Below are 13,905 nucleotides of genomic sequence, written 5' to 3'. Positions count from 1 at the left end.
ATAGTAGGTATATATTGTCTGAGCCATGGTCATTTCCGTTGAGCTCCGATAATACTATAGACAAAGAAAGAATTTATCAACATAAGTTGTGTAATATAAAGGCCTCAGGTGCGAGTAGCAGCACTGAGGCAGAGAAGCTATCATGTCTACCACAAGCACAAGTGGCCATGCTATGCACCCAATATTCGTCAACCATAACCTTTCGTGAACCTTAAAGTCCACATGCAATACCCAAACCAGCCAACTCCGGGTGAAGAAGGACGCTCGATAACAGCTGTTCTACTCCTAGGTACCCAATTGAAGAAACTCGATGCCAATGCAGCCCACAAAGCCATTAGACACCGAACAAGATGCATTCATACTGTCCCAGGCATTCCATGATTTTGGTCATAACCATACGGGTGCCTGGGCGAGTTATCATCACCGCACACTGCTTTCGACCACCTCCTTCTTTATCTTCAACGAGTCACGATAGGCCTTCATCGTATCCATCATGCACTTGGCATGAAGAATACCCATATCACTCCATATACACTCCATCACCGCCACAACCCAGTCCCAGTATGCTTCTGGGACACCAGGAGCGCAGGCAGCGACTTGAAGGTGAAACAGAACAACGGGAAGCCCGGCAGAGCCAGAGCCCGCCCCTCCTGGTCTCTCGACTGGCACAGCAGCCTTTTTCCGTGAGAAGCGGGTGTCGCCAATGTGTTGGTGTGCTCACGAGAGTGTCGCGGGCGAGTTTTCTAACGACCTCGTATCGATGTCCGTATTCAGCCCAACGAGATCAAGGGCGCGCTGGATTTAGGGTACGCCTTGATGAATTCGATAATTGTCTGATTCAAGAGAGTCCGCGCCCATCGGTAATGTCCATACATTCGTGCAACAAACATGTCGAAATAGACATGACACGCGCCATCGAATACCGCAGCGGCCGGTAGGTGCTCCGCTTTGTCTTCGCGAAATCGCCAAGTAGGCCCAAGGTTTCGTTCCCAACCAAGGAATGACTCGTCGATATCTAATAATTGCTTCAGGGTGGACACTGTGATGGAACGACCGTCGACCAGAGCATGGGTCTTTATGTACGTTGAGACCTGAATGAACCGCCCAATCAAAGGGCCGAGATCGGTAGCAGGATGGTCGACTGGGTCGAGGAGGGTTCTTGCAAACGAAATCCATTCGAACAGGGGGTCCGGCAGAGGTGTTGCGGACATGTGAGCAGGTATAAACTGGGCAATTATGTGAGTAAATTGGGACGGTGTGCTTAGAAACCATGACATACAAGAGAATAAGACATCTGTACCATGGCACGAACACCGAGGAAAGCGGCCGCTGGCATAGGTAGCCATCGTCGCAACAGAGCAAGCCCGCCCATAACATGCGCATGAACGTGCCCTAGTCCTTGATAAGCTCCTTTGACAAGCTGGAGACGGGTATTAGCAAATCGAAAGCCAAGATTGGGCAGGAGAATGGTAGATCGGGGAGATGGGGCTGACCATGCGGGTGTGTTGGCTAGCATTAGGGGTCGGGGCACAAACCTCGAACATGGCAAGCATGACGACGGAACGCATCGTGACCTCAAAATCCGGCATGCTCGAGGTCTGTACGAGGCGACCAGTCTGGCGCAAAGCCAACCCATATCGTTGACGGGCTATCGTCATCATGCTGGGATCGTCTTTGAGATTGGAAAGGCTAGCGAGGCCAACTGCGGCCATCACGTCTTGAACAGCAGGGTCCCATAGCCATTCCGTGTGTGACAAGTCGCCGGGGGACCTAGGCTCATCTGGATGGCCTATCAGGTAACGGTTGACATAGAACTGAACGCCCTGCTCCTCGAGACTTGGGTCGATTGGCGGTGAAAGCCTTGGTGGCCGTATAACGATACGTTGTCCCGTAGAAGCATTTGAGGTTGTATGATATAAAGACGAAGCGGGAGATCGAGGGGCTGGCGATGGTGTTTGCTGGCTCGTAGTTGAATCAGGAGATGTTGGCCAGCCATCCCTGAATAATTTGTAGGAGGATGCTATCGCTGCGGGACCAGGATAGCTATGTAGAGACGTTATAGAGGAAGAAGCAGAAACCGAAGAAGCCTGTGTAGAGCTGTTGGACGAATAAGAGGAAGCCAGAGAGCTGGAGGATGTTTGTGTTGATAAACCCTCAGAGGGTTCGCCAACACCCCATTGCGCATGTGCTTTTTGTATCACCTTGCTGCTCTCGTCTCGAAACATGAGGGAGAGCTGGTCACGATAACCAGGGCACTTTTTCCCAACCCGAATACATTGTGAGCATTCCGGTTTGATTTTGTCACACTGTTGAGCAGAATTGCCATTTAGTCAAAGTTCACGAACTGCTGTATGTATAGAGAGTTGCAGGTCGTGAATGACGCTAGCGGATTAACTCACCTTGATACGTCGCACGCGACAATTCTGGCAGCCCTGAGAGGCTTTCCCACAGTAGACCATGGCCACTGAAAGTTTTTGAATCACCACGGTGTCTGGCCGAGAGCTGGACACCGTCGATAATCGGTAGGACCGGGGCAGTGAGATCGGTAGCACGGTGACGGAGTTCGTGGAGGCGGGTGGGTACCGGATATACCCTGATTCCAATATATAAGTAGTGACGGAGATGGCAATTGTGCTCGCCCAAAACCACAGGCTATGAAACAAGTAGCGAACGGCTAATTATGGGAAACTCGGTTCAGTTGTTGATCAAAACCCTGACAGTCGTGTGTTGCATCAGAGCTTGAAACAATAGGGGTGGTAGATCGGAAGACAAGACCAGGTAAATAAGCATCGCCAAGTTGGAATGGCAGAAATGCAGAATAAGGTCGAATAGCTGCCTCAAGAAATAAGTCCCATCCCGAATAACTTAAGTAACGCGACGAATCGCGTGTAGATTGACCTTGTACTGCTTGCGCTGGCTGTCTCAGCCACTCATCCAGCCCAGAGGCCGAAAGCACAACCTGCCCACTCGCAATTCTGACGCTACCACTGCCGCCCGTGGCAAAGAGGCCTAGAATAGAACAGGGAGCGCTGTCGGATGAACCAGTATCCAAAACCAGTAGGGGACCAGCCGGTATTGGTGCTGGTGCTGGATCACAACGGTCACAACGGCGGCTATGTACTGTAGACAGATGTCAGACAAGCCCGTTGTGTTTCCGATAAGTAGGGGTGTCCCGCAGCCCAGGGAGCTGGAACTGGAATCGGGACGAGAGGAAAAGGAGGGAGAGTGGAATAAGTTGATGTGAAATTGGCGGGGTATTAACTTATGGCCAAGGTACTAAGGTAGGATAGAGAATAGATGTTTACTTTTGTCGGCACATGTGAGTGTGTTCAGCCAGTCCTCTCCCGTGATTGATTGATTGCAACGAGACCGAGTCAAGGCCAGGGCCAGGGCCTAGGCTGGTGCTGTGCTGAACTGGCCTGTCTTGTCTGTCCTGTCCTGTCCTGGCTTGGATATTTTCGAGTAAGGGCTGGTAGGTACCGCAGGTAAGTAGGTAGGTAGGTAGTGCGGAGAAAGGGTTGGCAGACTGTGTACACGGTATATGGTATGGTATAGGTTGAAGATGCGAGTGATCTAAGACGAAAAAGACATGGCGTCCACAGAGAACGGCCTAATAGTTCCAGTATGCCCCGTCGGAATTTATGGGAAATACTGTCAAAAAAGGTCGTTGAAAGAATTAAAGATCAAGCAAGGATGAGTCTAAGTATGGTAAAGTAGAGGACGGAAACGGAAGCCATCCATGGATGATGGGAGGTAGGTGCTCAGACGGGACAGCCCAAGTAGTGGACCCAGCTGTCCTAATTAGATTGCCTTAGTACTACCTTAAGAACTCATTAAGGTACCTATAACTAATAGGCACTACTAACTGCTACCTCCATACCTTACCTCCACTAGTAACTGTCCATAGGTACAGCTCGCTAGTATGCACCGTTAGCTAGGTACCTACAGCTACCTTAGGTACGGCTACAGTGCCAGTGGAATGCTTGCCGAACCGACCTAAAACCGGGCTCGGGCACTCGCCGCATCGTATCGTAGGTAGTAGGTAGTAAGTATGGACTGTATCTCACCTTACCGTATCACACAATCTATGATATTGAGATTTCAACCTGTCAGCATTTTAATTAATGTGTGGACCCAAATCAATGCTACCTCTGACGGTCGTATCGAGGGAATTACCCATCGATCATACCTCATCTCGGCGATCGTCAGCCAGCATTGTTCAACTCCAACCCGTTGGATTCGATGGTAACGTACGTAGCTGACCGCAATCCGCACGGAGATCAGGTAGCTCAGCTTCTACCCGAGGACATGACAGAAGCCCAAGTCCAAGTCTAAGCCCAGGATCATACCGACATCCCGGATACTGGGAAGGTCCTTGGAGGTCTTGATGAGGGAATGGGGGGCCTCTAGACTATCGCTCAAAGTGGACTGCCAGGACTGCGTGATGTGGTGCGAAGTGCCACTTTAGATGGTCTAGGCCAACAGGGACCACCTTGCTTGTTATTGATCACAACTCACAACTCGAGAGGGGAAATTTGAAAGGATCAAGGTTTGCAAGGTGACGAGAAAGGTGGAGGTGGCGCATAAAAGGGGGACACAGAGATAGCCAGCCATACGGGATCATTGTAGGGTACGTTGGAACTAACGTTAGTCTTAGATGGACGTTTTTCTTTGGCGGTTTCTGATAAGTTTATTAGGGGTCCCCATCCAGTATGGAAAACCTTACCCGCACGAGCTGAACTGTATGTATGTATGTATGTATGAGAAGCAGGAAGGATAGCCATGATCCAGTTAGTGGAGTTGAATCTTTTAAGCTCGAGTCGCCAATATTAAGGAGGCAGGGGAATGTTGATTGCGGAATGGTCCATATTGCCGTTACCATGGGAGTGGGTAAAGCTGCAAGATACTGTATGTACAGTACTTACCAGGAGACCAGATGAAAATGGAACGGCAGATGTTATCTGTTGCTTACGATATCAAAACACGGCACGGCAGAGACCACTTGGCGCGTGGCTCTTAGAGCAGGCCATCCCGGTACGGGAGTCACGGAGGTAGGGAGACGACTCGTGCAATACGATAGACGCATTAATTCATCATTTCAAAGTCGATGACAAAGTTTGGCCTCACAGATATGTACACAGACAGACAGACAGACAGACAAACAGACACAGACCTTGAACTGACATTAGCTCGTAGGTACGGACGTGCACTCTCTAGCTTGGCATAAAGATTTTCAGCTCTTGGAGAGCGGTGTGTTGAGGAAAACTCGAAACCTCTGAGGACCAACCAAGGGCATTGCATCGAATCAAACTCAACAGAGGCTTTTATACATACATAGAGAGGTAGAGAGGTAGTCCATCGACTTACATACCTAGTCTACCATGTTGTCTCGACACTTGATCAATTTCCGGACAAAAGCCGGGTCTCGGCCGAACCGATGCTACAGGGCTGCAGATTTGTCTCGGGGCGGTAAGGCTGGTTGGCCTTTACGCCCGTCGTATCTCAAGGAGCTGCCTGATTCGTAAACATGGATGCTAGCTTAGTACATAGGTAGGCGGGTTTTTTTAGTAGGTTACCTACCTAGTATACCTTAGTCACAGCACGTAAACTCGATGACGCGCTCAGCTAAATTTGGGGCCAATTTGGCGACTCAGGACTGCAAGCCATGCCAAGAATCCAATCTACCCAACGTTATCCGTAGAAGCATTGGATCCAATATTGACCGCCGAAAGGCCATGCATTGGATTGGATGCTTTGAATTGTTGCCCTCCACTGTCTTTTCTCGACTGCGACTTCGGTAGATTGTTCAGGGACATCGAATGCCAAGTCGGAACCTAAGGTAGGTAAGCAAGCGGCATCAAAGCTTTACAATTGAATTATAGAATTCCTACCAACTTCTTCTTTTGACCGTTGAAATACCTCTACTTTCCGAGTTGTGGCTTTTACCCAGTACACTGGCTGGCAGACTGGGCATCCGTTTACTGGTAGCTCTCCCTCCACTTACATGACCCCTCAAGATCAGGGTCATCTGAGATGACGTAGTCGACATATTCGACTCTATCTCGGCCTTCCCCAGATAGGCTGTCCGGTTCAACACCAAAACACTGACACAAATTCCTTAGCTTCAACATAAGTCAAGCCACAGGCAGATGCTTAATCTCTGTTTGCTCTTTGGTTAGGTACTAGGCTACCTTACTTTTATCTTGTCCTGCAGGTTTCTTCCTCTCTAGCCACACTCACCCACCCTTGTCGCTTGTACGTCCGCCCGCCTTTGGAGGGTAGGTAGTGCAACGTCATACCCTCTTCAAAGACCAACCTTTTACATCATTCACCCAACCTATCCAAGCCTGGAATATTATGGGAACACTGGATGCTGAAACGAGAGGCCGGAGATACGGCTCAGAGCATGCTGCAGTAGTCTAGGGCCCTGTCAGCTCCGTCAATCGACCGCGGCGTCATAATTTGAGCCGCCACATACGGATGATGGACTCGAGGACTCTTCTGCCTTGCCTTGACTCGGATGGGTAGGTAAGGTACTTTTGGTCATGTTCTACAGCAAACAAGTAGTTGCAATGTTGCACAACTTTGACTGGTTGGATCCGGCAAATAACGTGAATCCTTCCAAGGGTACTGTACTTTCTAAATGGCTTCTATTCATAGTAGTCATGATGTGTACTGACCTTAGGTAGGTAGGTGCCTTAGCTGACTGAGGTACCTGTTGTGCTATCTGCGTCCCTCGCTTGGTTGGGTTAAACAAACAACGACGTCAGAGCTACCACACAACCTCCCCCCCTCTTTGATTTTTACCTTTCTAAAGCTGAAGGACCTTTTATTTAAACTTGAACTTTCCCGTGACGCTTCCGCTCGTTCGTTATCATTTCAGTTCTTTACTATACCCCATCTCGCTACCAAGATACTTAACCCAGCCATTCAAGCTTCAACTGCACGACAACCAAAGATATCAAACTTACACAACTGTCACAACTTGATCAATCACAATGGAGACCATCAGCAACCTCACCGCCGCCGCCACCAAGGCTGTTTGGGGAGAAAACCAAACTGCCAACAAGGAGCCCGTCTCTGGAGTCCAGGGTGACACCAAGCACGGCGAGCCCTACGATGCCGGCAACCTGGGTACGACCTCTACGCCTGCACTAGGTACACAAGCAAATACATCTGAATGATATCGCTGACACTGTTCGGTCTAGAAACCCCCCAACAAGAAAAGGTGGCACAAAACTTTGGCAGCCACGGTGAGGAACGCGCAACAGGCCTTGGGCATGAAGCTCCCGTCTCTAAGCCCACCGAGACGACAAACGCTGCTTCAGCCACACCTTCAGTTCCCACACCCAACCCTCACTCAAAGGATACCTCTGCCGGCCAGAATGACACCCGTGACCCGGCGCAGGCGGACAAGGGCAACAAGGACCTCCACGACGTTGACGACACTTCTGAGGGCACCGACGTCAATCTCGGAGAGGGTCCTGGACCTCAGCCTATCGAGAAGCTTGCCAAGGAGCACGGAGGCGATGCAGGTAATGCTCCCGTTGAGGGAACTTCTCACAAGCCTACTGAGGTTGGCTCCGAGGGAGCTACAGAGTCAACCAAGTCCGAGAATCAACCTCATGACCCCAAGGAGGACGAGTATGTCACTGCTAGCGGTTTTGCTGCCGACGGTGGTGACTTTGACGCTTCCAAGCCTGGTGCTGGACGTGAAGCTGACCGTGAGTCCACAATCGAAATGCCCAATGTTTCGTTATACTAACGCCCGTCAGGCCTGATGGAGCAAAAGGGTATTCATCTTGGCGAGAGCGAAAGCTCAGATCATTTCAAGACCGAATCGCACTCTAGCGGCAAGCACCACGGTTCTGATGAGAAGAAGGACAAGCTAAGTATCGGCGAGCGCATCAAGGCCAAGCTCCACAAGCACTAAAGGGGTGAATAAATGTCGCGATGTTTGGAAGAAGTTATTATTAATGATGGAGAATGATATCCCGCACGGCCGTTTCGGCGCTTTATTTATCAACCTATGCCCTGTTGTTTTTAGTCGTGGTTTTACATTATGTACGTAGGTACCTCCGTACTCCGTAGTCAACCTATCTTCAGTATTTGGCACCACTATTATCGTCATTCACTCAATGCCAGCCGAGACGCGGACTGTCTCGCTGAACTCGGTGCCGCCTTGTCGTGATACATGATTGGATCCTATGCGAGGCCTCGTTTCAGTGCTGTCACGAACACGTTATGTATTATCAGACCAAGCCCCTTGTCAGGTGGTGTACCGCCTGGAGGCGGCCCGGAGTAGCGGGATGTTGGGCAAGCTGGGGTAAAGAAAGATACACGAGACGAGGTGTGAGATCCCGACGGATATTGCATATTCGTTTGTTTCTGGTCAGCGCTCCTTGCATAAGAGTGAATTGAACTCAAATTCGGGGAAATTATCAGATACATCAACGTGATTGATTCTCACTAAAAATCCATACATCGATCGATTCGAGAATCACTACCAACTTGCCCGTGATACGAATAACCGAGCTAACGTGACGGTCCCTTGTTTGAACTATACAGATACACAATCATGTTGTTTGTTTGTAAAAGAATTGACCATGCTCCACTAGATGCTTCCCATCATATCATGCGCCCTACCTCTGGGGTCTTTCAGGTATATTCAATCCTCGTGCGGCCAGCGTACAGTTGCAAATGCCATCAGTGTCCACCAAGTTTCCCAATCCCTCTCCCTTGCAGGCTTTCTCAATATGGATGTTGGTGCGCCGAATAAATTTATCATCAAATAACCCATTCCTTCACGTAAAGGTTGCCTCTCGGCCTTGCCCGGAGCCTTTGTCAAAATGCCTCTCCCAGCATTATCAATGCCCTGCCGAGCATCTCCGCACTTTGGAACCCCCTGTCACCAATCATTTCCCACCACACCAACTTTTCCGGGCCGCCTCCCGACCATGCGGTGCTGGCTTTCTTGTGCCTCTTCCTGCCACTATCAATCATGGGCGGCGTCCATCGCGTGATATCCGTCCCATGTAATGGCCACTCAGGACTATCGTGAGCTCCGAGGATCAGTGGGCCGGGTCGTAGTACTACCCCTCCTGGCCCTCCTCGATTTTGTTGTGGATGCCTCGTTGCTTGAAAGAATGCAAGCTGCATCGATCATTCAAACAGTTGCATGGGTCTGGTGTTTATAGGAACCCAGACTCGGCCAAGACCCTGTAATTAAGAAACATCAAGTAAGCATATGTCTCTTCATCTTAACTGAAGACGGCAAGCCACTAATGCGAAGTGGCCTCCATCATTGTGCAAAACTAAACCAGGGGAACTTAGAAGAAAGATGGCACCGCTCCATACGATGCGGGCGTATTCCGCAATGCAACATACCTCACAATCTTCTCATCCTCTCGCTCACGAGGCTCAACTTGCAAACTCTTGTCATACATCTCGTGAACATCCCCAGCAGCCTGCATGTTATTTAAGATGTAGTCTTGCAGCTCAGGCACTGGTTGCAGAGAGTACCCCACGTTCTGATACTGCTGGATATCGCGAATGACCTCAGCAGTTTTGGCACGTTTAGCAAAGTTAATGAGGTTAGTCTTCTTGATGATGGACGGAATGCCATCCTCAATGAACGTCAGATCAGTTAGATAGACACCTTTTCTGTTTGTTAATAATGTGATTTGTCACCTGCTTTTCGGGGAAAGGGGTCCGTACCGAAGAAAGGGATACAAGGGGGGTTGGCTGCATGAAGAGCCTCTCGGTACTCTCCGAAGTTCTTGGTGCTTGCCATCACCCGCCGCATCGATTCTAATGTAGCGTGTGTACGTTGGGGTACCTGGTCCCATGTTCGCTTAAGACGAGCGATGGGTGCAGTGCCCAATGCGGAAATAATCGATGTTAATGTTGAGAAGTTGTTCAGGGAGCGGCAACGCTATTGTCAGTCAGCAGGGGTTCCAGTGACCCGGCATCATATCTTTAGTTACTCACGTCAGCAACAGAAACGAAGTGCTTGATAACAACCACTCGCTTCTTGACTTCCATTTGCGCCAAAATCATCTCAGCAACCCAGTTGGTCATCTGGTTAGAGTGGAGGATGAGTGCTTTAACGTTGGGGGCCAAATCGGGCTCACCCTCGGGGACCTTCTTCTGCCACGTCTTGTTCAGACATTCTGTCGCCTTGACCTTGCCGTACAAGCGAGATTCGACAATGGTGAGCTGGCGGGCAAACTCAACGACATCAATATCCAAGAACTTGAGCTTCTTCATGTTCTTAGGCATGATCGGTGTTGGCGTGTTCTGGTTCACAGTTTGAATCATCCTGCGAGCGCCAGCCTCCTTTCCACTGAGCCTCTGATCAAGGACCGCCATTAAGGGTGCTGAACCAGGAGTTTCTGTAGACTTGACCGTGTCTTTAGCGAAACTGTAGACATCTCGAACAAGTTGTTTTGACTCGTCGTTATAATCCTCCATCCAGAAATTATCGAACCAATTCTTTAGAATGTTAACAACACGGAAGCGAATAAGCTTTTGCTTTCGGTCCCTCCAAATCTCGAAATCCGCCTGTGATAGACCTTCTGGCGGTTGGATGTTGAATCGCTTGATAAGCATCTCGAAAAGTTCCCGAGCTGTTGTGAATGATCGGTAAGTGAGAAGAAAGGTATTGTTGAAGTTCGAATCGAGCTTATCGTGGCGAGTTAACTGTTCAACAAGAGCGAGGAGGGATCCTCCCTTGACAGTAGGTGGTGAGGTCTTGCTATCCCAGGAGACTTCATGTTCATAATCTAGGAGTAAGAATTCTGGTGTATCTTCGGTCACGGGAACCTGAGGCGAAGGATCTTCGCCAAATATCTTCTTGACCTTGGAATAATCGCCTCGTCGCATATTGCCAGGAGCAGGCTCGCCTTCGGTGAAAGATTGTGATGTAATAAGTGGTGGTCGTACAGGAGCAGTCCTTGATTCTGTTCGCTGGTGCGGTCGGTCATAAGGCATTGTCTCGCCTCGTTGCAGGGTGCTTCGGACAAAGGAATTCTCCCGAGGTCGTACTTCAGCCTGATGTTGTTGCATGTTAATTTGAACCTGTTCAGACAATAGTTGAAGTGAGAATCCGATATGTGAAGAGTTGGTTTCCAGGGCTCTGGCACATTGTCTGACATATTCCAGCCGATTCTCCAGTGCTTCACCACGGACTTCGGACCATTCATCAGCCAAGGGTCCGGCGACAGCTTGGCATCCAAGAATAAGATCAGAGATATTGTCGTAAAGGCTCTGCTTGTGTGTTCCGAGGTCAGCTAATTGAGGCGTCTGAAAGCTGTTGCCAAGGGAAGACAGATCGATCGATTCAATCATGGCAATCCATTGTCTGAATGTATCGAGTACCCTACCACCGGCAAAACAAACATTGTTTCCGATAACTTCATGCCTGTAGGGTGTAACTATTTTCTCTAGGACGACCAAGCTCTTGTCGAGCTCTCGGATGCTGGATACCAAAATGCGCTTCTGTTCGTCCAGTCGCTCGAGCATCTTGTTGTCGAGAATTGCAGTTGGCTCCACGACGCCCTCTTCATCTTCGAGGAAGTTGGCCGTGATTTCATCTCGAGGGCCCAGGCCGTTGTTTTGCCAACTCCCACCTGTGTTGCTACCAATCACAAAGCCTGGGAAGAGTCGAGGAATCTCCTCGCCTCGTTGTTGTCGAGCCACTTCCACATAGCTGTATACGCCCATGAGAACTCCGTCAGCTTCCTGAAGGCACTTCTGGATGGATTCGGCATTGGGCCAGTCTGCAGCTGCTATGTGAGAAGAGATTACGAGCTTGGAGAATTTGGACATCATGTCTCGGAAGTGGGGGTAGAGGGCCTTGTTCGTTGAAATGATAGATGGCTGACCAGAGTGGTTATCGGTAGTCCCTGACCCAGCAGCGAGTAGCAGTCGTAGATGGTCAGATATGTCTTCGGCTTTTGCTACGTATTCTGAGCGGTTATTGTTCATGATGGCTTCCCGATACCGATCAATAGCACGTCGCATATTAGAGACAAGAAGAGTCCAGCTGAGTGAAGGCGTAGAGCCGTCGTCGAAAAACGATCGAGGAACGGTAGCTGTGGTCGGTAAGTTATAGGTAGTGCTAGTAAAAGAGGTAGCGGATGCTATATTAGGGACCTGTCCTGCAGTAAGATGGCCATTGGACGAGGCACCATTTCGCAGACGGCCAACAGGCGATGCGCCGTTGATGGAGTCCATAGAGGTTGATGGGGATAAGGCACCGAAAGAGGCGCGTTTAGTATGCTGGTGAATGTTAGCAACCGAGTCATTCAAACATCAGGTTTACTAGCTCGCTGTGTACCTTGGAACGGCGTGAGGCCAGTCTAGATGAGTCGCCCTCGGCCTCGGATGCGGACGTCAGATACTCGTCGTCCTCATCTTGAGTCAAGCCACGGGCCATCATCTCAGGGGGCGGCCTGGTTTTGTCGGGGATATTGACGTTCATTCGATCTCGCGGACCAGTCTCGTTTGAAGATACGGGAGACTCCAGGGGCAGTTCCATGCTGCGGTCTCCTGTCATCATATTGTAATAGAACAAGCGCCCGTCGGGAGTAGCTTGTGGGATCCAAAAGTCGGCCCTCGAACTATCTCCTCCGTCGGTCCCCTCGAGGGGCAACGCGATAGGGCCGTCTTGTTCGGAGTCATCGTCTTGGTCATATTGGTCGTCATACATCTCAGGGTCTTCGGCATCATCCTCGACAGCGTCAAAGGTTCCATTGTGGGCGCTGTCAGGTATATCGTCGGGACTCGTGATAAGCTGACAGTAGTTGCTAGGGAACCAGCCTCGAACACCATTTATAACGCCATCCCACCAGCCGCTCTCGAGCTGGGTGATGACTTGAATTACATCTCCTTCATGGAAACTGAGACTAGTGCGATCGTCGGCCTCGTAGTCGTAGAGGGCGCGGACATACATGGCCCCCATTGGGGCGGTACCGACGATGCCGTTCATGAGGCCCCAGGCGCGATCAGCCCGAGTTGTCGAGGATTGTTGATCGGAAGCTTGAACGGAGGCAGCAGAAGTGATACGCACGGAAGCGGACGGTGAGTCGCCGGAGGGGTCGTGGATAGTGCGCGAAGAGTGGATACTGGCGGCACGGCGGCGGTTCTGTATCTTGAGCATATTGCGGCCTGCAAAGCTCCCCTCAGGGCATGGTAGAAAGCGGCAGGCCTATTGCTCGTCAAAAAGGGATGCCGTTTCTGGGGATTGCGGTTCGTGACGCTGACGCAGACGAGGCGACGCACAGCAGCATGCCACGAGAATTACGAGGAGTCGCAGGAGTCGTGGGAGGTTGCAGGCCTTGCTTGCTCCAGAAAGCAGAGAACGGAGAAGAGGGCCAAGAATCCAGGGGGGGTTGCTGGTTAGAGGGGTGATCGCGCTGGGACCAGGCTCGGATGCGAGTGGACGGCGAGGGGCTGACAGGACCAGGAGAAAGCCCAGAAGCGAAGAAGGCAGCCTGCAGCGACAGGCGATTTGGCTGAAACGATACTAGGATGGACAAGTACATAGGTTGGTTGGAAATACTGTACGTTTCCGTTGGTGAAAAGACGGTATAGAAAAAATGACTGTCGGGTCGGGTCAGCTCAGCTCAGGTCATAAAAATGACAGTCCAAGTTGGCGGCGGCCTGGCTATTGGATTTGGCAATGAATAAGGGACGGGATATAGGGGAGCCCAGTATCAACAACCTCTCGGACAGCCGCGATAGGCAGACAAAGTCCACGGTTGCCAGGCCCGTACACCAGAACGGAGTGGGCGCTTTGGAGTTGATGGCGACTCTATCAAATAGGATTGATTAAAGCAGATAGATGTTGATGTAGGAGCGACGGGGGGGAGGAGAGTAGCTACAGTATACAGTATTTCTCCA

At 50.4% G+C, this 13,905-nt stretch overlaps 4 protein-coding genes across 13 annotated transcripts; 1 reads left to right on the top strand and 3 right to left on the bottom strand.

The window, feature by feature from the left end:
- Positions 1 to 420: 420 nt before the first annotated feature.
- Positions 421 to 519, bottom strand: FVEG_07135 (hypothetical protein; the record flags this gene model as incomplete). The annotated part of the gene is made up of 1 exon (XM_018895703.1): positions 421 to 519. The coding sequence occupies one exon, from the start codon at positions 517 to 519 to the stop codon at positions 421 to 423; it is 99 nt and encodes a 32-aa protein (XP_018753017.1).
- A 251-nt stretch (positions 520 to 770) lies between these two features.
- Positions 771 to 2,459, bottom strand: FVEG_07134 (hypothetical protein; the record flags this gene model as incomplete). 2 transcript variants are annotated; one of them, XM_018895701.1, is made up of 4 exons in its annotated part: positions 771 to 1,226; positions 1,280 to 1,420; positions 1,494 to 2,306; positions 2,400 to 2,459. In XM_018895701.1, 4 exons carry the CDS (start codon positions 2,457 to 2,459, stop codon positions 771 to 773), a joined length of 1,470 nt encoding a protein of 489 aa, XP_018753015.1. The 2 variants fall into 2 exon arrangements, with proteins under 2 accessions (XP_018753015.1, XP_018753016.1); XM_018895702.1 differs by having other exon boundaries at positions 1,536 to 2,306.
- Positions 2,460 to 6,020: 3,561 nt separating this feature from the next.
- FVEG_07133 (hypothetical protein) lies at positions 6,021 to 8,226 on the top strand. Of its 6 annotated transcripts, none has more exons than XM_018895698.1 (4): positions 6,021 to 6,627; positions 6,690 to 7,134; positions 7,209 to 7,724; positions 7,776 to 8,226. In XM_018895698.1, exons 2-4 carry the CDS (start codon positions 6,999 to 7,001, stop codon positions 7,931 to 7,933), a joined length of 810 nt encoding a protein of 269 aa, XP_018753012.1. In that variant the 5' UTR covers positions 6,021 to 6,627; positions 6,690 to 6,998; the 3' UTR covers positions 7,934 to 8,226. The 6 variants fall into 6 exon arrangements, with proteins under 6 accessions (XP_018753012.1, XP_018753011.1, XP_018753010.1 ...); XM_018895696.1 differs by having other exon boundaries at positions 6,064 to 6,627; positions 6,690 to 7,158; XM_018895699.1 differs by having other exon boundaries at positions 6,105 to 6,524; positions 6,686 to 7,134; positions 7,776 to 8,129.
- Positions 8,227 to 8,371: 145 nt separating this feature from the next.
- Positions 8,372 to 13,862, bottom strand: FVEG_16025 (hypothetical protein). 4 transcript variants are annotated; one of them, XM_018905260.1, is made up of 5 exons: positions 12,341 to 13,862; positions 9,991 to 12,282; positions 9,718 to 9,934; positions 9,388 to 9,658; positions 8,389 to 9,219 (listed from the first exon to the last, which is right to left on the bottom strand). In XM_018905260.1, exons 1-5 carry the CDS (start codon positions 13,160 to 13,162, stop codon positions 9,192 to 9,194), a joined length of 3,630 nt encoding a protein of 1,209 aa, XP_018753006.1. In that variant the 5' UTR covers positions 13,163 to 13,862; the 3' UTR covers positions 8,389 to 9,191. The 4 variants fall into 4 exon arrangements, with proteins under 4 accessions (XP_018753005.1, XP_018753008.1, XP_018753007.1 ...); XM_018905259.1 differs by having other exon boundaries at positions 8,372 to 9,658; XM_018905262.1 differs by having other exon boundaries at positions 8,372 to 9,658; positions 9,718 to 12,282.
- Positions 13,863 to 13,905: the final 43 nt, after the last annotated feature.

Source organism: Fusarium verticillioides, chromosome 7 (assembly GCF_000149555.1).
Source record: "Fusarium verticillioides 7600 chromosome 7, whole genome shotgun sequence".
NCBI lineage: Eukaryota > Fungi > Ascomycota > Sordariomycetes > Hypocreales > Nectriaceae > Fusarium > Fusarium verticillioides.
This window is presented reverse-complemented; position numbering and strand designations above follow the sequence as displayed.